General features: G+C 49.7%; 2 protein-coding genes across 4 annotated transcripts; both read right to left on the reverse strand.

Annotated features, from left to right (window-relative positions):
• Positions 1–65: 65 nt before the first annotated feature.
• SAPCD1 (suppressor APC domain containing 1) lies at positions 66–2221 on the reverse strand (the record flags this gene model as incomplete). Its single annotated transcript, XM_079781658.1, is given in 7 exon segments — positions 66–123; positions 129–186; positions 188–198; positions 1217–1253; positions 1255–1315; positions 1318–1356; positions 2203–2221. Coding segments are annotated over 7 exon segments (264 nt in total). The 3' UTR covers positions 66–84.
• Positions 2222–2385: 164 nt separating this feature from the next.
• On the reverse strand, positions 2386–20684 carry MSH5 (mutS homolog 5). 3 transcript variants are annotated; one of them, XM_079781559.1, is made up of 24 exons: positions 19981–20684; positions 19640–19763; positions 19090–19170; positions 18882–18944; positions 18101–18222; positions 17574–17683; positions 17226–17261; positions 16567–16649; positions 15817–15862; positions 11983–12121; positions 11782–11844; positions 6804–6932; positions 6466–6538; positions 6200–6309; positions 5910–5990; positions 5584–5782; positions 5174–5363; positions 4938–5064; positions 4378–4527; positions 3744–3821; positions 3408–3551; positions 3068–3205; positions 2859–2932; positions 2386–2648 (listed from the first exon to the last, which is right to left on the reverse strand). In XM_079781559.1, exons 1-24 carry the CDS (start codon positions 20107–20109, stop codon positions 2537–2539), a joined length of 2601 nt encoding a protein of 866 aa, XP_079637685.1. In that variant the 5' UTR covers positions 20110–20684; the 3' UTR covers positions 2386–2536. The 3 variants fall into 3 exon arrangements, with proteins under 3 accessions (XP_079637685.1, XP_079637686.1, XP_079637687.1); XM_079781560.1 differs by having other exon boundaries at positions 2389–2648; positions 5584–5671; XM_079781561.1 differs by having other exon boundaries at positions 2392–2648; positions 3744–3818; positions 5584–5671.
• Between the last annotated feature and the right edge of the window lie 2179 nt (positions 20685–22863).

Genomic DNA, 22863 nt, shown 5'->3' on the forward strand with positions numbered 1-22863 from the left:
TGGGGTGGGGTGGGGTGGGTATTTGATGTTCTCCATTAAACCAGTGTTGACCCCAAATCTCTCTACCCCAACCTCTCAAAAGTCTCAACTGGAAACAATGAACACCTTCCCCTGAATCAGATTCTCAAACAGATGTTCACCTTTTGAATCTGGGCTAACTGTGGACTACCAGGCTCTGAGTGTGAATGTTAGAAAATTCTAGAGGAGGAGCTGGAGGCTGACTGTGTGAAAACTTGAGGTCCATCTGCCACTCTCCTGTCACCACAGGCCATCCTTTTCCATGTGGAGTCCCTCATCCCGATACTCTCCCCTCCATCTCTTTAACAGGCCAGTACCTCCGTCCCCTCAAGTAGCACATTACCCTCTCCCCCTATTCTTTTTTAAAGTTGTTTTGTTGTTGTTAACCCTCAGCCGAGGATATTTTTTCCATTGCTTTTTCAGAAAGAAGGGAGAGAGAGGGAAAGAGACAGAGGAGAGAGAAACATTGATGTAAGGGAGAGGCACATCGATTGGTTGCCTCCTGCACATGCCCCGACCAGGGCTAGGGATCGAACCTGCAACCCAGGTATGTGCCCTTGACCAGGAATCGAACCTGCGGCCCTTCTGTGCATGGGTTGACATTCTAAATACTGAACCATGTCGGCCAGGGCTTCCTATTTTTTAATTTTTTTATTTTTAGACACAAAGTTTTCTTTCATTATCCTTTGGGGGAAAGGGATACCACACTTCCACTCAATTGAGAGAAACATTTTTATCAGCACAGAAGTCTTTTTTCTTTTTTCCACTTACCATGCCTGAATTCTCAGGGAACGGGTCCCAGCAGCTCAGGCTCATTCCCATGGGCTCTCACAGTGTGCTGCTCTGGGGGAGCAGGCTGGCGCTTGAGGTGAGCCCAGGTACCCCTCTTTGGCTTCCTTCTTTTTCCCATCTCCCCGTTCTTTATGAAGCCGCCTTGTCCATCCCTGGCCCGTTGGCGTGAAGCAGGCCACTCTCCCACCTCAGTGTGATCCAATCCCATCCCCCTGAACAGAACGCAGACCCGCCTCGTCCAACCCAACAATGCATGCCTAGCACTTGGTGGTGGCATCCTGTCATCACAATGCTGCTCCTAATTCATGATCTCCGGCCATTGTCTCCTTTCCAGGGCAGTGTCAGGCTGTGTCCACATGTGGTCCCTGCCCCTTCCCCACACCCCTGGGGCTGCTCCGCGTCTCACCCGAGGCCCCGCACATAGCCGCTGTTGCTGTGCCTCTCAGCGGGCCCTCAAACCAGGCCTGGCCATGCTCCAGCAGCTCCAGCCCCTGCAGTCCCTGCACAGGGCACACTGTTCCCGCTCCAGAGCCTGCCTCCTCGCAGCTGGAAAACGCAAGGAGCAGAGGCTTACTCCACATTAGGGCTCTGGGCCACGGCCTTTCTAGAAACCCCTGCTTGGGTTCTGTCTGGTCACTGAATGCCAGCCCAGACTGCCACGGAGGGTAAGGGAACGCAGTGGGGAAGACTTACGAGTCCTCAAAATTGAGTGGAAATGTAGAGGGCAGATCTAGGAGGAGGGGCTTCCCCTGGGTCCTCTTGGTGGACTAATACCCAGAGGAAGAAGCTTCAGACCACTGGGTTTTTTTGTTTGTTTGTTTGTTTGCTTTTAAATATATCTTTATTGATTTCAGAAAGGAAGGGAGGGGGAGAGATAAAAACATCAGTGATGAGAGAGAATCGTTGATCAGCTGCCTCCTGCACGCCCCCTACTGGGGATCAAGCCCGCAACCCAGGCATGTGCCCTTGACCAGAATCGAACCCGGGACCCTTCAGTCTGCAGACTGACACTCTATCCACTGAGCCAGACCAGCTAGGGCAGGCTGCTGGGTCTTGGTGGCTTGTCCCCAGCAGAACTGGAAGAGGCCTGGCTCCCCATGGCTCTGAGGTGGGAAGGGTGGAGCCACGCCCACTGGCGACCCGGGCTGGCCCCTCCCCTCTCTCCCTGCTCCTTGCAACCTCCTACCTAGTCTTTCAGCTCTTCCTGCTGCGTCTGAGGCCGGGAAAGACCATCTCCCTTAGGCTCCTCTGTCTTCCCGCTCATCTGTTCTGTAGGGTCTGAAGTTGGTTCTCATCAAGTCCCCCTGGGTAGACTCCCCCATCTCCCCACAGAAATGTCACTGTAGTTTTCGATGGAATTCATTGGGCTGACATTGGTTAATAAAATTATACAGGTGTACAAGTCTATCATGCAACATCTGGGTATTGTATGTGGTCACCACCCCAAGTCAAGTCTCCTTCCATCACCATTTATCCCCCGCCCCCCCCCCCCCCCCCCCGTCCTAATGAGGCAGGGCAGGTCCCTCTGTGGACTCCTGCTTGGTGTTTCATCTCTTTTCTGGTCTCTTGCTTTGTTTTGGCTGGTCTAAGGAAACAACTTTCTCCAAAGTAAACTTTATTCCTAATGTGAAACAATTTCTGGGGAAACTGAGAACTCTGGGTCTGAAGAAACAAAAAGGGCGCGGCAGCCCACAGGGCTTGGGAAGTGGGGAGGGCGAAGAAGGACTCAGAGGACGGTGGTGGCTGCAGGGAGCACTTCCTGACTCATGAAACTGTCCAGGTCCAGGTTGGGGTCTTCCAAATCCAGTTTCAGAAACTTGTCTACTAATGTCTGGCAACTGAGGGGAGAGCACAGAGAGCTGTATGAGAGAACGGCTAACAGTCCTGAGCAGAGGGGAGAGGTGGTGGCAGAGGAGGCCCGGACCTTGGAAGTTTAGGGATTTCACAAAGAAACCGGGTCATTGAAAGGCAAAAAGGCCTTCTGAGTCCCTGAAAGGGGAAACGAGCTGCAGAAGATGCTAGAACAGGACCCTGGGTCACCCACTCACTTTTCCATTTGCTTCTCCTTCAGCAGCTCCTTGAGAGGCTTGATGGGCTTACCACTGCGGATCAAGTCCGAGACCTAGGAACAAGGAGGAGGGGCAGGGTGGGGATTGGGTAAGAAAAGAAGAAATGCCATGGGCCCAGGAACCCGGCCCATGAGGAGCAGGAGCGGGGAGGGAGCCCTGATGGACGGGGTTGGCATGAATCTCATCACCTCCTTGCCACGAGCTATGAGTTTGTCCGGAAGCCTGGCTTGGGCAGCTGTGTGGGAGGCATGGCTGGCGTTGGCCACACCTTCGCAAACCCGATAGAAGAAGACAAGGTCATTCCCGTCCTCACAGGTCTCCATGGTCTTAAAAAAGAATGGAAGGGGACAGTGTGTCATTGCCACTCAGCGTCCCGCCCTGAAGCCCATAGCCAATCCCTAAGGGGAGTGAGGAAAGGGAAGGGACAGGTCCCTGTGGTCAGGGAGCCCGCTCTGATGAAGGAGCCAGTCTCCAGCTCTGGGAAACGCTTGGCTTAGGGACCCCGAGGGACGAGATTAGTTTCCTCACCAAATACTGCACAAGGGGCCCCTGTGGCAACAAGGGTAGCTGAACGAGGCTCAGAAAGTTGGTGGCCACAAAGACGTGGGGGCATGTGGGTCCGAGTGCCAGCCAGTGTCGGAGCACAGCGGCCAGCAGTGCGAGCCCATCCACCTGTGCCGAGGACAGGGTAAGGGGCAGAACCACGGGTGCCCCGTGTCCCCCCACCTGCCCTGGCCTTTTCCATCTTGCACTTTGCTGTTTCTTTTCGGCCCCCACACACCTTTTTCCTGAAGCCCGACCTCCCCCTCCTGCTCCTCTGCCCGCCTCCATTTCTCCTTAGTTCCTCATCAGATTTCCCCTCACCGTGTTGGTTCCCTTTCCAAATTCATCAATAAGGACCAGAGACCGCTCGGTGGCATTGTTCACTGCTTTTGCCACCTGCTGGGTACCAGGTGGACAAAGAGAGTTTCATTAGCATTCGAGGCCTGTAACACTGACCAGTCTGCCATGAATACAGCTGCTTGTGTGTCCACTCCAATGGACTGGGAAGTCTTTAATGAGAGGTGCATGCTTTGTTCACCCTTTCATTGCCAACAATGCCACATACAAAGCAAGGATTCAAAAGAGGTTCCCTAGCTCTGGCCAGTGGTGCTCAGTGGTTAAAGCACTGGCCCTCACATTGAAGGGTCACGGGTTCTATTCCTGGTCAAGGGCACGTACCTGGGTCGCAGGTTCAATCCCTGGTGGGGGCACATACGGAAGGCAACCAGTTCATTTGTCATGTTTCTCTATTTCTCTCCCCCGCACTCCCTCCCTTCCATTCTAAAAATTAATGGAAAAAATATCCTTGGGTGAGGATTAGCCACCCCCAAAAAAGAGGTTCCCTAGTGTAGAGGGCAGGCAGCAGAGGGAATGTTTTTCCTGATCATTTTTCAGGGGTGGAGTTCCTTCCCCATTTCCCCCCATCCCAATCCCACCGCTCTTTACTCCCTTTGACCTGGTTGAGGTCGATCATGAAAGTGGAGAGGCCAAGGGAGATGGATTCGCAGCTATGAATGCGGGTGAAGATGGCGTCTACTGCCCCGATGTCGGCTTCCTCGGCTGGCACAAAGCTGCCCACCAAGGCCATGAATGTGATCAAGCCTACCTAAGCAGGGAGGAGACAGAGTCTGGGCCTGGTGGTATGGGCTGAGGTGAAGGTGAGGCTAAACTAAGGGGTGAATGACAGATCAAGGAGAGACGGACACAGTTTACTAGATGGCCGTGGCCCCTTCCACTCACTTTAGAACCAGTAGAGAGGGACGGAGTGGGCAGAGGCACACTGGGGAATGGCATGGACCTATTCAGAGGTGAGGGAAGGGGACTGAGGCCATGCAAAGCTCTATTAGGGCATGGCTCTCCCTCAAGGGAAGGTGAGGAACAGGGTGTGGGTTATAGTGTCTGCATGACAGGCAGGGTCAGAACACAGCAGGAGAAGAGCTGAGCGACCTGGGTTGGCTAGCAGGTGGGGGAGGAGATGATGAAGATGCCAGAGGCCAGCGTGTAGGCTTCTCCTACCTGTTTGAGGTATATGCTCTTCCCGGAGGAGTTGGGTCCAGTGATGACTTTGACCCTCCCTTTGTCCCCACCACACTCTGCGGAGTTGGGCACAAAGGTTCGGGCACAGAGTTCCATCAGAGGATGTCTGCAGTGGGTGGAGAAGTACTTCACACATCGCCCAGATGGGTGAAGCCCCCAGAATATGGGGCTTTCAGGCTCCTTGTGTCTATGCCTCCACCCACTTCTGTTCTCACCTGCCATTCTGGATTCGTACCCCAAAGAGTCGGGGAGAGTAACGGGGCCTTGAGTAGCCATAGTCCCGGGCAGCACTGGCAAGAGCCAGCAGGACGTCCAGGCGGGAAGCAAGGTCCAACACCCGGGTCAAGACAGCCGCCCGAGCCAGCACCTGACACTGCAGCTGGTGCATCAGCAGGGTCTCCTGGTCTGATGGTAGGTGAGGGAGGAGCTGGGGGTCAGCTCCGGGGGAACGTGAAGGAGAGAAAGAAGCCAGCAGAGGGACCTGGAAACAGGCTGGCGGATGCTGTGTGAGACCCCAGAGGCATTCAGAGAAGGGGAGTCCGAGTGCAGAGCGAGAGCAGGAAGAAAAGGAGCCTGTTGGAATCCTCTCAGAGCTGCCCACGCCCAGCCTTTCGCTCCTCCTCACCACGGATGTCGCAGTGCAGGTCCCCCAGCAATGCGTCCAGCTCCTTGGTTCGAGCACTGCGATAGTGCAGCTTCTCCTCTGAGAGGAACTGGGTAAGGGGCTCACGCTGTGGCTTTGCATCTCTCGGTCCCCATCCTCTCCCACAATTATAGCCCCGTCTGCAGGCCCCCACCCGACTTCTTTCTCCTGCATCTCGGAGCTAATAAAGATGAAAGTAAAAGGACCGAAGAGAGATCCCATATTGGGCAGTGCTGATAGGGCTAAGCCTCCTGGCAGCTGCTGATTCATTTTCCTTATCACCTCCCTACAGAGGTCAAGGGTCTTACCATGAAGTCCAGGCCCTCGATCTCAAAGTCACTGGCCTCCACCATGGAAGGCAGGCGGGGAATAGAAAGGAGGAAGCCGATCTGGAGAGCATGAAGAGAAAGCAGAGCTCACGTGATGTACTGGGCACTTGCTCTCCCGATCCCCAGTGCTTCCCTCAGGGGCTAGAGCCACCACAAGGTGTTCATGTTCTTCAAACTTCTCCAGAAGTTTTCTTATCTACTAATGTGTCCATAAGTCTACTATCTCCTCCAGAAGCCCCCAGAGGTCACACCCAGCCTCCTGCCCTCACCAGAGGGATGTAGATGACGCTGCATGAAGGAATGCGGCAGTCCAGATTCTCCAGCTCCTTCCGAGCGACCTCAGTGAGGAAACTGGGAAGTCCCACCAGCCTTCGTTTTTCTAGGGGGTGGAAGACACTTGGATATCGAAAGTGAGGTTCCTGCCCTGGTTGCCATGATTATGCCGTTGCAGTGGCCGCGCACCAAGGATGGCACCCCATCACTTGCAGGCGTGTGTTTCGGGGCTCACAGGCCCGTCCCCACACCCAATACTCACTCTCATCAATTTCAGGGTCTATGTTGGGGAGGACTGTGAAGCGGTTTGCAGCGAGACTGCCCTCAAAGTCCACCTGAGGAGGCAAGACGTCCAGTTGCTTATCAGCCAGCACCATCTTTCCGTCCTGTTGCTCACCTCCAGCTGGGCTCCACTTCCCCCTGCAGCCCCTGATTTAACCCTAACCTTCCAAGCACATTCCTGATGTTCTGCTGCCTCCTGTCACCATCCCATTTATTGGTCATTCAGCTGACCTCAGTGTCTCCCCGGCTTCCCCAGCTTCCACAGCGTATCTCTTGCCTCTAGTTCCCCAGGGGCTTGGCCTTTTTCCTTCTACTCACCACTTTGCCAATGAGGCTGGCGATGTGGTGCAAGTCATCAGAGAACTCTTGGGCAATGTCCCGAAAGAGCTGGATGGACTGGGGCAGCGAGCGACAAGCATCCCTCAGGCCCAGGGCACTGTACACAGTCTGTAGGAGAAATGGACAGAGGATGGTGGCCCACACCCAGCCCTGGCTGAGGAGAGGGGACAAGGATGAACTGAGATCGAAGATCAACGCGGAAAAACACAATAACAAAGACAGAGAGAAGATCTCAAAGGCAAAATGAAACAACGAGGGAGGAAATGTGCCAGGCACTGCACTGAACACAGGTAAAAAGACAACCAAAATGTGGTCCCTGTCCACATGAGCTTACAGCCTAGGCAAGAAGATACACTTTTAAAAATTTTTTAAATTTAATTTCAAATTTGTTTATTTATTTAGTTAATTCTCACCAAGGATATTTTTTCCATTGTTTTTTAGAGAGAGTGGATGTAGGGAGAGAGAGACCAACATCGATGTGAGAGAGACATATCGATTGGTTGCTTCCCGCACCCCGACTTGGTACAGGATGGAATCTGCAACCCAGGTACATGCCCTTGACAGGAAATCGAACCTGCAGCCCTTTGGTTTGCAGGCCAATGCTCTAACCACTGAGTACACTGGCCAGGGCTGTGTCCTTATTGTTGAAAGTATTACAAATGTCCCCATTGGCCACCTCCACTCCACTTCTGCCCCCTCTCCAGGCCTTCACTGCACTACTGTCTGTGTCCATGGAATTTTTATTTATTTTTGAGAGAGAGGGAGGGAAAGAGAGAGAGAGAAACATCGATGATTTGTTGTTCCACTTATGCATTCATTGGTTGATTGTTGTATGTGCCCTGACCAGGGATCAAACTCGCAACCTTGGCGTATCAGGATGACGCTCTAATCAACTGAGCTACCCGGCCAGGGCAAGACATATTTTTAAAAAGAAAAGATTATCACCCGGCTGGAGTGGCTCAGTGGAGTCCCCTAGCTGAGCGTCGACCTATGAACCAGGAGGTCACGGTATGATTCCTGGTCAGGGCATTTCCCAGGGTTGGTCTCGATCCCCAGTGTGAGGCGTGCAGGAGGCAGCCAGTCAATGATTCTCTCTCATCATTGATGTTTCTATCTCTCTCTTCCTCTTCCTTCCTCTCTGAAATCAATAAAAAATATTTTTAAAAATCTTAAAAAAAGAAAAGATTATCTGTAGGTGGCAAGGATAGAAGCTAGAATTAGTTTATTATATCTTTGTTTGGGAGATTTGACTTTGAAACTATGTAAATATTTTATATAATCCTATAATTAAATTAAAATTTAAAAAGAAATTCCTAATAATAAAAAAACAGAATGAAACAAAGGAACATAAATAAATATGTATGTCCATATAGTGGCATAACCACACTGAGTGGAACTTTTCCAAGTGACTAAAATACAGTGATTTGTATATCCCCAGTGGGGACAAAAAGAACTTCCCCTCTCTCCCCTCATAAACATCTTAACAGCCCTGGCCGGTTTGGCTCAGTGGATAGAACGTCGGCTTGCGGACTCAAGGGTCCCAGGTTTGATTCCAGTCAAGGGCATGTACCTTGGTTGCGGGCACATCCCCAGTGGGGGGTGCGCAGGAGGCAGCTGATTGATGTTTCTCTCTTACCGATGTTTCCAACTCTCTCTCCCTCTCCCTTCCTCTCTGTAAAAAATAAGTAAAATATATTTTTTAAAAATAAAAAATCTTAACAGTTTTCAATAATCGTATAGTTGGTAGTAGTGCTGATATTTCCATAATAAGATTGTTGTGGATATAATGTAGGAAAAAGCAAATGAGTGATATTGTAATTTTATCATTCCTAGTGTTACTCAGAACCAGAATTTCCAATATGGAAGAAGAAAATACTGAAAAGGTAAGTATAGTAAAGGAATATACAAGTTAAGAATACTGTGGTTCCAAGTGTAAAATGGTGGTATTAGCGCTAATTTATCATGTATTTTATTGTTCTTAACGTTCCTAGATCTGTTCACAGAAAAGACCTAGAAGCAATAACAAAACATGAGGAGTCCCCTCTAGGCTGCAGACTGTGGTGCAGAAATAACACTTCTCACTACAAAGAACCAGGGCTCCTTGGGGAAATGTCTGGTTCCCGGTCAGAACCAGGAGATGTGAATTATGTACCTTGTCAAACCAGAGGCAGGGAGGCTATCAAAATCTACCAGAGTTGCCCCAGCCCGGTAGTCGGCAAACTCATTAGTCAACAGAGCCAAATATCAACAGCACAACGATTGAAATTTCTTTTGAGAGCCAAATTTTTTAAACTTAAACTTCTTCTAACGCCACTTCTTCAAAATAGCCTCACCCAGGCCATCGTATTTTGTGGAAGAGCCACACTCAAGGGGCCAAAGAGCCGCATGTGGCTCTCGAGCCGCAGTTTGCCGACCACGGCCCTAGCCAGTTTGGCTCAGTGGATAGAGCGTCAGCCTGCAGACTGAGGGGTCCCAGGTTCGATTCCAGTCAAGGGCACATGCCTGTGTTGTGGGCTCAACCCCCAGTAGGGGGAGTGCAGGAGGCAACTGATCAATGATTCTCTCTCATCATTGATGTTTCTATCTCTCTCTCCCTCTCCCTTTCTCTCTGAAATCAATACAAATATATATTTTTAAAAATCTACCAGAACTGTGTTTAAAGGACTCAGGAGCCAACTTCAAGAGGCTCCCATCAGCAAAAGACAGAATAATTTGAACAAGTATAAAGATTAAAAATGCAGATCCCAGCTGAGGAGGAAGAGCCGCAGGCAGCCGCGGATCTCACAGCCGCTTGGGAACCCTGTTGGTAATCTGAAGATTTTTATTCCAGGTCTCCTTGACAGACGGAAAACCTGAAGTAACCTCAGGCTAACCTTGGTGTTTTTAGAAAATTAGACTTGCTGGTGAAGTAACGGGGTAATAGGATATTGACTATTTTTGCACAGCCACATATGAAGTGTTTTAGCTGCTTTCCAACACAGACGGATCAAAATGCAAAAAAAAAAAAAAAAAAGATTAAAAATGCAGTGGACTGAAGCGTGTGTAAATCTATGAGTTCATAATGATACTAAAATAACAACAACAAAAAACTCATTGGCTACCTGGGCGGATTTAGGGACTAGTTTACTAAGATGACAGCTGGCAAATAAAGGCAGAGAAAAAAATCAGGCAACTTTCTGTGATATGAACTGTATCACTGGGTAAGGAAAGAGCAGACGAGAGGAAGGTTTTCCTTAAGGAAACGTTCTGGCTAATAAATAAAGAATGACAGGATTAAAATAACCACTTTGCACCTGGATGGTGTGGCTCAGTGGTTGAGCATCAACCCATGCACCAGGAGTTTACAGATTCCATTCCTGGTCTGGGCACATGCCCGGGTTGCAGGCTCGATCCCCAGTGGGGGCAGTGCAGGAGGCAGCGGATTGATGTTTCTATCTATCTCTACCCCTCCCTTCCACTCTCTCTAAAAATCAATGGGGGAAAAAATATCCTTGGGTGAGGATTAACCAAACAATCAAAAATAAAAATATATATATTAAAAAAAAAGAAATTCTAAGAGAGACAGAAACATATCAAAATCACCTAGGGACTATAATCAGCAAAATCCAGGCTAAGGGAAGCTCTATAGGACAAATGACTCAGCTTCTTCAACAAATAACTTGTAAGGAGAATGAAAATGAGAGAGAGAGAGAGAGAGAGAGAGAGAGAGAGAGAGAGAGAGAGAGAGGAGACAGACACACAAAGACACAGACAGAGAAAGACAGAAAGAGAAGAAGGAACCCATAAAAGAGACTTAAAGGAGACATCACCCCATTGCCATATGTTGAACATATTTGGTTCCTAATTAAACAAACTAATTTAAAAAATCATGACATTTAAGAAATGATTAGATATGTAGACATTAGATAGTTGGTGACATTAAGTAATTGTTAATTTTAGGTACGATAATGGTAGTTATTCTTTAAAAATTTTTTTGTTAATCCTCTCTCAAGGTATTTTTTCCATTGATTTTTTTTAAGGAAAATCCTTTTTAAATTTTATTTTTAAAATATGTTTTTATATATTTTAGAGAGGGAGGGAAGGGAGAGAGAGAGAGAGAGAGAGAGAGAGAGAGAGAGAGAGAGAGAAACACTGATGTGAGAGACACATCAATAGGTTGCTTCCAACATGCACCCCAATTGGGGCCTTGAATCGAACCTGCAACCCACAGGTATGTGCCCTTGACCTGGAATTGAACTCGCAACCCTTCTGTGTGCTGGCCACCAATCCAACCACTAAGTCATACCAGCCAGGGCAGTAGTTATTTATTTTCAAAAATAATTTTCTTTTAGAAATCATATTTAAACATTTATGGGTAAAATGATATGATGGCTGGGAATTGCTTCAAAATAATCCAGGAAGTGGAAAGTGGGAGAAGATATACATGAAATAAGTGTTGAGGCTGCAAGGTGGATACATGAGGGTTCAGCTTATTATGCTCTCTAAATTTTTGGACAGCCCTGGCTGGTGTGGCTCCGTTGGCTGGAGTATCGTCTCATGTACTGAAAGGCTGCTGCTTCGATTCTGAGTCAGGACACATACCTGGTTGTGGGTTGGATCCCCGTGGGGGTGTGTATGGGAGGCAACCAACTGATGTTTCTCTCATACATCAATGTTTCTCTCTCCCTTTCCCTTTCTCTAAAATCAGTAAATAAATAAATAAATAATTATATATATATATATATATATATATATATATATATATATATATATATAGAGAGAGAGAGAGAGAGAGAGAGAGAGAGAGAGAGAGAGAGAGAGACTGGTGAAGATTAAAAACAAAAAAAAATATTTTGGACAATACAAGCTTAAAAATAGTGTTAGGATCAAGTTGGACAAGATAACCACAGTACAGAGTCTAGAACACAAGCTGAGGGGCTTAACCTGAACTTCTAGGATTCAAGAAGGTAGGTCCTACCTTGTAGAGAACCTGCCAGTCGCTGACCTTGGTGTGGGACAACTTCATGCGTTTCAGAATCAGCTACAGTCAGATAAGGACAGTCGGACAGGGGACAAAGACTGTTTTCCCTCTCCCACTCTAATGCCCCTCAGGAAGCCCAATGTCCTGGATCAGCCCTCAACCTCCTCCCCACCTCACTGCCCCCAACCCTGGGCTCACAGGCACGTTCTTGATGTGACCCAGCAACCGATGCAGCATCTGAGCCATGTCCAGATTCTGGGGTAGCAGGAAAAACTGAATGACGTCTAGACGAGAATTTAGTTCCCCCAGGTCATGAGTGGGACGTGTGAACCACAGCCTGGAAGTGAAGGTTGGGGTGAAGAAACTTGAAATTACATCTGTTCTCAGCATTGTCGTGATCTCAATTTGTGAAAATGTGTGTTTGCAGGTCCCTGATGATTGTGGCAATATGTATCTGTACTGGCAAGTACAGTGTTGTATCTATGCAGGGGTGTTTACATGCATCTACTGAATCTCTGGATATGAGCACAACTGTGTCTGTGTATCAGTTTTGATGGATATGACCATGTGTGTCATTCCATGTGGGTATGTGATATTTTAGAGAGAGGGTGGTGTGTTGAAGCATCTGTATGACAATCTAGCTTTCTTGGTGGCTGAGTAGGAGAGGGTGAGTCTGAATGAGTTTGTATAGCTGTGAAAGTGTCTCTGGTGTAATAGCACAAGCATCCGTCTTTTCCTATTTAAGTATATAATTGTCCCATGTGTAATGATTTAAGTCCTCAATTCATGATAATAGTCGTCTCTACAGAGAATAGAGGATTGGGGAGGGACATCTAAGGGGCTTCAATAACACTAATTTTTAGATTGACTGGTGGAAAAACAGCTTATAGTATTATTAATATTTATACCTTTTGTGTATCTGAGGTATTTACTACTAATTAAGTTAGTGTACAGAAATAAATGTCTCATCTATGTTTATCCAGTTCTGGGTGTCCCTATCTCCCTATGGCTATGAAAAGTGTGAGATTCTGTAAGGACTGTGAGCCCACAGATTCTTTTCTACATTAGAGCAAGCCATTATCCTATATCAGTGATGGCGAACCTATGACACGTGTGTCAGCACTGACACGCGTAGCCATTTCTGATGACGCAGCCGCATGCCGAGGATGAAACATTTGCTGCTCCTGAGGATGAAACATTTGCGACTAGAGTCTTGGAGTTAGTTTTTTCCTCAAAGTTACACACTACCCGAGTTATGCTCAGTTTTTTGGTGAAGTTTGACACACCAAGCTCAAAAGGTTGCCCATCACTGTCCTATATAATAAAAGGCTAATATGCAAATTGTCCCTACGGGTGGGAGTTCGACCAACCGGGGGTTAGCACAGAACATGGCAGGAGTCTGCAATGTGATGCTGGCAGCAGACGGCAGTGGAGGTGCTGCTGGCCTGATGGGTCCTGATGACAGCAGGACCGCGGCAGGATGGTGGAGCAGGTGAGCGGGCAGCGCCAGGCCAAGGTGGGTGCGAAGGGAGGCCCCAGCTGGCAGCTGCTGGGGACCCTACCTGTGCATGAATTTCGTGCACTGGGCCTCTAGTCTATAATAATAAAAGTGTAATATGCTAATTAGACCAGACGACCTTCTGAACAAAGCCAGGGCTGTGAGGGAAACCCAGCTCCCAGGTGCCAGAGGGAAGCCGGTGCCGGCAGCCGGGGGAAGGAAGGCCTACTTTTGCACAAATTTCGTGCATCGAGCCTCTAGTTTTATATGAGACGTGTGGAGACACTTGGGTCTGAGGATGTGTATCTCACACTGTAGTCTATGCCAGTTACCCTGGGTTAGAACACCCCAGGTTAGAATAAAGTGGAGGGCTCAGTTGGATTTGAGCGTGGGTTTTAGGTACCTCTGCTCCTTGACCACAAAAGGCTGCTCCACCCAGGGCAGTGTAGGCCAGTCTATGAATGTCTTTCCCCACCTTGGAGAGCACATGAGCTTCACTAAGCTAACTTTCATGTAAAACATATAGGTTTTTACTGCTCGTGCCAGGAGAGACTTTAACCAAGCCAAGTTTCCTCATTTTACAGCTGAGGAAATGAGGCCCTTACAGCATAAACAATTTATCCAAAGTCATACTGCTAGTAAGAAGTAAAGCTGGGACTCAAACTCAGATCTCTGGAATACTAAGACAGTGCTTTTTAGAGCATACTTGACATTAACTTAATTTCCTGGTGTCCTGTCCGGCTTTAGGCCAGCTGGGCCCTTAGTTCATCATTTGGGTCATGATTCCATGCCCTGGGGAATCCTATCTGGGTAATCTGCATTCCTTCCCAGCTTTAATTCAGTTCTCTTCTCCATTGAGAATTCTTTCCTTCTCATCCCTGGTTGAGATTATATCACCCTCCAATTATCTGGAAATTATCCTAAATTAACATCCAAAAAACACACATTGCAGGGTGGGTGAGGTGGGGAAAAGATTGTGCACCTGTAGGCTAGCAAAGGATTCTGCTGAGTTTTTAGAGATGAAGCCACCTGTATGCTTGCATCTATGCATTGTGCTCACTCACTGAGTGCAAGGCCATGTGGCAGGCACTGAGGTAACAGGAATGGCCACTGCACAGAGTTCACAGCTACGAGGGCCAGCAAATTCACAGATGACTAATTCCTAGTGCAACTAGGAAATGTAAACAAGCACTACGTGAGCACACAGGAAGGGGAAGGTCGGTCTCCTCACAAGGGCCTATGAAAGCTTCACGAAAAAGGTGACAGCTGGGTTGCACCTTGAAGTAAGAGTCTGACAAGTGAACAGGGACTTTCCAGAAGGAACAGTATAAACACAGGCATGGTGTAGTTCCAAGATGGCCAGAGGCCCTAAATGACTGGAATATAGGATGAATCCAGGAAGAAAGGAGGGGTGACGGGAAGGTAAGCCTATTCATGAAACTTGGGGTGAATGGGAGGAGTCCTGAACATCATACTGCTAATGAGGCTAATCTTCATCCTGCAGTAACGGGGAAGCCTCCTGTTTTTTTGTTTCTACCTAAGGTTTTTTTTTTTATTATTTTTTATTATTATTTTTTTTTATAGAGAGGAAGGGAGAGAGAGATAGAGAGGTTAGAAACATCGATCAGCTGCCTCCTGCACACCCCCTACTGGGGATGTGCCCGCAACCAAGGAACATGCCCTTGACCAGAATCGAACCTGGGACCTTTCAGTCCGCAGGCCGACGCTCTATCCACTGAGCCAAACCGGTTTCGGCTCTACCTAAGGTTTTTTAAAAAGTGGAGTGACATGCTCAGATCTCTGTTCTGAATTAACCGGTATTTTAGAATAAGAGATAGACTGGGAAAAATAAGAGAGGAGAGGCAGAGAGACCCATTTGGAGGCATATGCGATGCTCCCAGTTAGAAATGATAGCCAGAATTAGAGCAGTGGAAAGAGGGAGAAAGGAATGGCCGAGACATTGGAGGCTAGCAACAACAGGCCCTAGTGAATGATTAAATATGGAGGGTGAGGGAGAACCTCAATCCAGGAGTCAGAGCTTGGGAAGCTGTACTGCCAGCAGTGCTATCACCCAGAATCGGGAATGCAGGAAGAGGAACAGGACCAATGGGTGTCGGTTTGGATGCTCAGAGTTTGAGCTGCCTGTGGAAATTGCAGGTAGCAATGATATGTAATTAGCATTCTACATACGGAGCTCTGAACTAGACACACAAATTTGAGAGTTATCAGAGAATAACTCAAATTGAAGTGTGGTTTTCCTAATTAAAGATATTACCATGTATACATTAGGGTTTTGTGATTGTGTTTCTGCTGCTTGTGTGTGTCCAAGTCAGAGTATCATCAATGAGTATGTTTATCTGTGCTGACAATGTAAAATGAGGATGATACTAGCTACCACGTGGGGTCATTATAAGGATTAAATGCGTTTAGTCAGCATTACGGAAAGGGCAGTTGTTTTTATTACTACATGGGGTGGTGTGTATGTTTGCAGACTGCATGCATTAGCTTATAGCACGAGTATGAGTCCCACTCACCTGAGCAGCTTCTCTCCCCACTTACAGCGGCATCTGTTGAGAATTCCTGTGGAGGTGAGGGGGCAGGGAAAGGAATGTGTGGCTGTGTCTAAGCTGAGACATGGGATCAGAGATTCCAATGTTGGGCAGGCGGGCTTGGGGGGCATTTCCCAGATACAGGACACAAAGGCAGCCAAAGTCAGCAGCTGGCCACAAGTCTGAGCCAGTATTACCTTACATGGGCTTAGGAGAGGGAACACTCAGCCAAAAAAAAAAAAAAAAGGCAGAGCAAGCATAGCTAGACTCACAAAGAGTCGAATACATATATGTAAACATTAGACACAACCCACTGATATATGATAGTGAAACCAGGTGGATACTTGGGGCGATGTCCCCAGTACACCCTAAACTCAGAAACAACTCAGTGCAAATCAAATATGGGCAGTTTCACAGTTACTAACTCTCCTTTATACAAAGGGCCTCCCAAGTCCCCAGACAGGTACACAGCTAGTGGAGACATTCATACAAACCTAAGGAATAAACATGGAATTGGTAAAGTAAGAGATATGCTAATGACATTGGGTAACTACAGGGTAAGGGGAGGTGCCCGAGTTCAGGAAGGGTACAAAAAGGCTAAGAAAGTTGGGTTGGAGGACAGAGGCATCTGGCAATGGGAATGAAGTGGGAGGAGAGGGGCTGGGACACATTTTGGAGGCAGCTGCTTTTCTGGAAGGCTTTTGTAGTGTGGGATGAGGGAGGGGACACACATACCAAAGAGGCTGAGCCCCTCCTTCAGTCCACTGGCCACTTTGTACACTGAGGGGTGAGCCTCACTCTTAAATATCTGCAGAACACTGTCAGGGAGAAATGGGGGAGTTCTGGGTAACTTGGATTTTTTTTTTTTAATCCTCACCCAAGTATATTTTTCCATTGATCTTCAGAGAGAGTGGAAAAGAGAGGGAAAGACAGAGAAATGTTGATATGAGAGAAACATCCATTGGTTGCCTCCTGCACGTGCCCCAACCAGGGCCCAGGCCAGGGAGGAGCCTGCAACTGAGGTCCATGCCCTTGACTGGAATCAAACCCGGGACCCTTTGGTCTGCAGGCCAATGCTCTATCCACTGAGCCAAACCAGCTAAGGCTGGATTTTTAAAGGGAATTGAGAAAATAGGAGTTGAAAACATCCTGCTGAGATCAAGTCTTGATAAAAGTTTTGTCCTCTACTTCTCTCTGCCTCAGTTTCTCTCTTCAGAAGAGTGACACATTCATGCTTTTCTTCTTCTCTCCCACTCACTCCCACTCTTTCCTTCAGGGAGATTTATCCTAATAGCCCCAGGATTAAAAAAACTGGAGCCTCATTAGGATTATTAGCGCATTAAGCTTAATCCTTCTCCCTTCCCAGAGATGACAGCCTGCCTCCATCTCCTTACCTGTAAGTATCTTGATCTATGCTCACTAGATGGGTCCTGAGGGCAAAAAATAAGCAGAAGGGAAGGTGCTGGGGTATGAGGTCGGAGTTCATTTCTCAGTTTCATCCCCTTTGCCCCACCTTCCAGAATACTGTCTCAGGCTCGTCCCGGAGCTCCACATCCCCTCAGGTGCTGCACTGTGTCCTGGAGACAGGTCACACTGCCCACCCCCATCACTACCTCCCACCCCCCATCACTACCTCCCCCCCCATCACTACCTCCCACCCCCCCATCACTACCTCCCCCCCCACCCTGTCACTAGTCAGACTTTCCATCTTACTTTGGCTGAGGTTAGGGTAAATCACCTACAACACAAATTTCTTAAAGCCCAGGATGGGAACGCTGACGTTATAGTCTTCCAGTTCGACCCCGATTCTTCTTCGACCCAGGAACTTGAGCAGCCCTCCAAGTGCTCGAACCTGAGAGGATCAAGAGTGGAGCTGGGGGCCCGACCGGTGTGGCTCAGTGGTTGAGCAGTGACCCATGACCCAGGAGATCACTGGTGAGATTCCTGGTCAGGGCACGTGCCCATGTTGGGCTGGACCCCCAGTGGAGGGCTGGACCCCAGTGGGGGACGTGAGGCAGCTGATCAATGATTCTCTCATATAATTAATGTTTCTCTCTCTCTCCCTTTCTCTGAAATCAATTAACAACTTTTTTTTTAAAGGGTGGAGCTGGGTAAATCCCAAAGTCTTGAAGGCTGGACAATACCAGGGAAAGCTATTATTTTCCAGGGCTGGGCTAGAAACTCCCAGGACTCAACCCAAGGACTGGGGTGCTTTTGCCTTTCTCCAACCTGTGGCATCCCAGCCCTGACTTCCCAGGACCCATCTCACCATGAGAAGGCAGTCAAAGGGAATTATGGAGGAGAGGAAGAGAATTTTCTCAGTGGTGGTCATGGAGTCTGGGATAAAAGAGTAGCTTCCAGAAAGGAGGCGCTGTTTGCTTATCTCCAGACCTATTTTGGAAAGAGAAAGGCCTTGTAATCCAATTTTTCACTCTATTTTAAGAAAGAAAATAGAAGACAGATGATCTGATTTGTCAAGTTTACACAGGCAGTTAACGGAAAACTGAAACAAGAACCAAATTTTCAGACCCTTGGTCTAATTATCTCTATATAAAATATAAGGATGTTTGGCTTGAGATCACAGCCTAAGAAAGATATCTGTCTGGAATTGGGGATTTTTGGTGAAAAAGATCATATAAGACTAATGTGTTAACATCTAATTAGGATAGAACATTCCCTGTCTTTTTTGCAAATCTGGGGAGATTATGGAAGTGCCTTATGGATCATCAAGGTCACTGAGGCAGTAGCTTCCCCCTCGCCCCCCAACAAATGCTTTGGCTTAAAGGGGGGAATTCCAATTCCAAATAGTGTCACCACTCTCTTCTCAGGGGAGGCCCGCATTCCTAGACACCTAAGTGGAGGTTTCATAGGAAGTGCAGGTTATTAAAGGGTAGGGAGCAGGAGAGATCCTGAGACTGGTCGTGGCGCTTGGAGGACTCAAAGGTTCAGGATGAGATAAGGCTGAGGAGAGACCTCCTGACGATGGGGTGGATTTAGGAGAAAGGGTTGGGAAACTGGGATGCGGAAATGAGCCAAGCAAAAGGAGATACCGAAATCCACACTTGGCAAAAATATGATTTCAGGTCTCTTAGGCTCTCCGTGTTCCTGGGAGGCTGTGAGGGAGGCAAAGAAAGGGCCATTAGCCTGTAGTACATTCCAGTCTTTGTGCCTCTGTCCCACCTTCTCTCTCACCCTGACTCTACCTCCCTCCAAGACCCTTTAATCTCCTGTAACATTCCATACTTTACCCGTCCTTACCAAGCTTCCCCAGAAACCGAGTCATATTCTCATCCTGCTTGGCACTGGTAACAACAGACCGGGGATTGATTTCATCCAGAACTTGGAAGGAGAATGCAGACCAAATGAGTTAAAGAATCTTTATCCCTTTACTAAGAGGAAACCCACAGCCCTTTCCTTGCTATCTGCCTCCCCGTCTCAAAAACGCATTTCCTCTAAGAGCAGGGAGCGCCCAACACGTGCGGGGCCTCGTCAGGAGCCAGGCATGAGAGCTGGGAGAGGAGAGGGCGGCGGGCTGGTGGGCTGGTGGCAGGGAAGGGGTGCCCTGGAGATGGTCACTGGAGTATAAGCCCCCCCAAGAGGACAGACATGGCGGGTTTGCCAGGACTGTCTCTCCAGCACCTGACACCTTGCAGGCACCTAATAAATATCTGTTGAATCATGAAATGGAGTCTTAAAAACAACAGACCTTCCTCTGGAAGTCAACCAATAAAACCGACTGAGTCAGGTGAGCACGTGCGAGAGACACGGGCCCCGGGGCCGAGGCAGCCGCGCTCGCGCCCAAGCCCACCTCTCTGCAGAAGCTGCAGGCTCTCGAGGTCCGGGGCGTCCGGCATGAAGTGGACGGCGGCGTCACCGGTGTCGTAGTAGGCCATGCCCAAGCAGCCCGCACCCCACAGCACGCACAGGTGGGTCTTCGCCGGGAAACAGGGAAGCCAGCATGTGGACCCCTCCTCAGCGCGGGGCCTTGTTTAACTGTCACCATCTTCTCAGCTCTCAGGGGGAGCAGCGCCCGCGTGGGTACCTGTGCGGGCTGAGCCGCGGCCCCCCTCCCATCGCCCGGACGTCCGGCAACCCCCGCCCCCCCGACTGGTTCTCGCTCCCGCTCCCCGGCCTCGCCGCCCCAGAGACCTCCGCCGGCTCCTCCGCGTCGTCCTCCGCCCCCGCGGGGCCCGGCACTGGGGCCGGGCTGGGGCAGCGGGCCGCCCCGGCTCCCGGCCCCTGCCGCAGCCCGCCGGCGGTCGCTCCCCCCGAGGCCATGGGCAGGGCGGCTCTGCGCTGCGAAAAATGAAGGCGGTTCAGGAGCGAGGCGGGCGCAAGTGCACCGGGAGGTCTGGGGAGGGCAGAGGCGAGGGAAAGGTCACGTTTATTTTCGTCATCTGTGGGGCCTGCCGAGGGGCGGCTGCTCGGATTTCACGGGCGGACAGTCTGTGGAATGCTCGCCCACTCCCATTCCTGTCACGCGAGGCTGCACTGGGATGGAGACGGCCTGCGGGCCGTGTGGGCGAGCGGTGCCAGCCTCCGCTCCCGCTCCCGCCCCCGCCAACCACGCCCCCAAGGCCGCGGGCCCGCGCTCTAGGCTTCCCCACCCCACGGGCGGACAACTTGCGGAGTTTTCCCGCCTTTTCTGTCACCGGGACCTCGACGTGCGCGAGACCGAGTCACTACCAGCCACGAGCCTGCAGGAGGAGCGCGCGGACGCCAGGACGGGTGCGCGCGCACAGGCCCCACCCCCTTAACCGCTATTGGTCAGCGAGACCCGGATCAGAAGGCTGGACGCTGATTGGCCAGTTCTTAAGCGGGGTGGTGCCAGGACATTCAAACTTCCCGCCCTCGGCCGTCGCTCAGCCCCGGGCCTCTGCCCCAGGGTTTCCGGGATCTGATTAACCCGGGGTGGAGCCTGGAGGAGGCCGGAAGCCGAGCTGGAGTCCTAGCCTCGGAGACTGTTCCAGGGGCTTTGCCGGGGGAGGGGGAATCTGGGGGGGAGAACGACTTTAAAGGGCCAGAGGCGCATTGTTTTTTCCGGAGAGTGGAGATAAGCAACAGCAATTCAACTGTGTCAACAACTCTAAGTTAATATTTGTTCCTCTTGGTTTATTTATAAAGAGCTTAGAACAGTGCCTGGCAAACGTAGTAAGAGCTATGTGAGTGTTATAAACAAATAAGCAGAAATTAAGTGAGACTCGTATCTCAGCCCTCCTCTGCGGATTTCCTGGGTACAGTGTATGAACACCCCACGGGGCCACTACAGGGCCTAGTTTATAATTTCAGGCCCACCCCACCCCGAAGTGAAAGCGTTGGAATTGCACCCAATCCTGACAGAGTAGACCTGATAAGAACACCTACACTCCTTTGGGGACATGCCCAACCCCTGTGCACACACACCCTGTAAGGACAGAGGGGTGTCATTCATTCCTACAGCAACTATGTAGTGCCTACTCTGGGTGGTGGACTCAAAGTAATGAACATAAGTCTGAGCTCCATGAAGCTAACTTTTGAGTGTGTGTGAGTGTAGGAGAAGCAAGGAGATTGTGAACAGAAATAAATGCATACCTTTAAGAAACAAACAAACAAAAACACACACACACACACACACACAAAAAAAAGAAACAGATCCCTTAAGATCCATATTCCTCCCAGCTTTGTCCTGGGTGCTCTGAGATTGGGAGATCCCACCCAAGACTTTAGGAAAGATGGTGGGGTAACCTGGCTCTGCTAAACAATGATTGGAGAATCCCCTCTATCGAGATAGGTGGGGAAGCTAGTTAAGGGCAAGGTTAATGGTTACCCTTGGCAAACTGTTGAGCAATGGAACTATGGAAACCTGGAGAAGGCTGTGAGGCGTGTCTGAGGAGTGTCTGGGAGGGACACCTTCCAATCTGGGGTGGGAGAGATTAGGGACTGGTTTACCAAGCCCCGGAAGGGGAGAGAGTGGAAAGAAAAACCTGCCCAGAAAAGGAAAGGGGAGATACTGAGACCGGAGAAAATCGGGGGCAAGCAGATGAAATGGGGGGGGGGGGGGGGGGGAGACCTCTGAAGCAGGATTTGGGGCATTGCTGGATGGTACCAGGAGAGGGCAGCATCACCTGTCACCTGGGAGATTAAGGCAAAACATCCCTTGTGGATAGCCACGCCAGAGGCCAAAGTCAATATTGATGATCAGGGCAGCTCTAGCTATAAAGCGGTGGGAAAGAAAAGAGGCGGGAGAAGTTGCCAAACCTGCCTGAGTTCAGGGCTGGCCCCACTTGCTTGAGGGGACATCTTTGTGGGGCAGCTTCTCTGGGGGACACTGACAAGCTGGAGCCCAAGAGGACCCGGGAATAGGGCCGCTGTGACCTCCCTCAGCTGGAAGGGGGCCTGTGTGCAGGTTTGAGGGTTACCATGGAAGGAATCCTCTTTACTTAGGAACCATTCCACCTCATTATAGGATGTTACAACCCAAAGGAGCAAACACCAAAGGTATCCATCCCTCCCTGGGAGGAAAGATTAGCGACCCCCCCCCCCCCCCCAGGCGCAAACCCACAGAAGAGGAAGCAGGAGAGGAAACCACTAACTGCTGGTCTCCAGCACCCTGTCACCCGCCCCACTCCTGCCCAAGTTCCTCCATCTTTTCAAGTGTCAGGCTTTGTTTTGCTCCTGTGTCCTTCACTCCACCAAGTTCTTCTGGAACTGTAGGTCTTTGTTGGACAGAGGTGGATGAGGACGAAAGAAGGGGGGCTGGATAGGAGCGTCAGATGCAGGGGCTGGAAAGCACCCAGTTCGGAGCACATATTCTTGGGCTGTCTTTCAGCAGGTCATAGTCTACAGACCTCCAAAGTCAAGGTGACGGGGAGGGCACGGGCTACTCTCCCGCGGCCCAATTCATGTGTGTCCCCGAAGAGTCCACTCACTCTGCCTGCTCTGGCTGATCTTCGCTTTTTACCCAGGAGAGGGCCAGCTGCCCCTCTGCCGCCCCCCGCTCCCCCCAGGATTCCTGGGGTCAAAACGACCTCACCCTTTCACCCCATCTCCAAA

Source organism: Cnephaeus nilssonii (assembly GCF_951640355.1).
Source record: "Cnephaeus nilssonii genome assembly, chromosome: 9".
Lineage (NCBI taxonomy): Eukaryota > Metazoa > Chordata > Mammalia > Chiroptera > Vespertilionidae > Cnephaeus > Cnephaeus nilssonii.

Excerpts from the sequence above, each read along its gene's own strand:
- MSH5 (XM_079781559.1), bottom strand. The coding sequence starts at position 20,109 with ATGGCCTCGGGGGGAGCGACCGCCGGCGGGCTGCGGCAGGGGCCGGGA. Across the intron at positions 18,945-19,089 it reads TCGGTTTCTGGGGAAGCTTG|CCTCCCAGGAACACGGAGAG; the intron begins GTAAGGACGGGT and ends CCTCCCTCACAG. Across the intron at positions 15,863-16,566 it reads GGAGGGGCTCAGCCTCTTTG|GAATTCTCAACAGATGCCGC; the intron begins GTATGTGTGTCC and ends TCACCTCCACAG.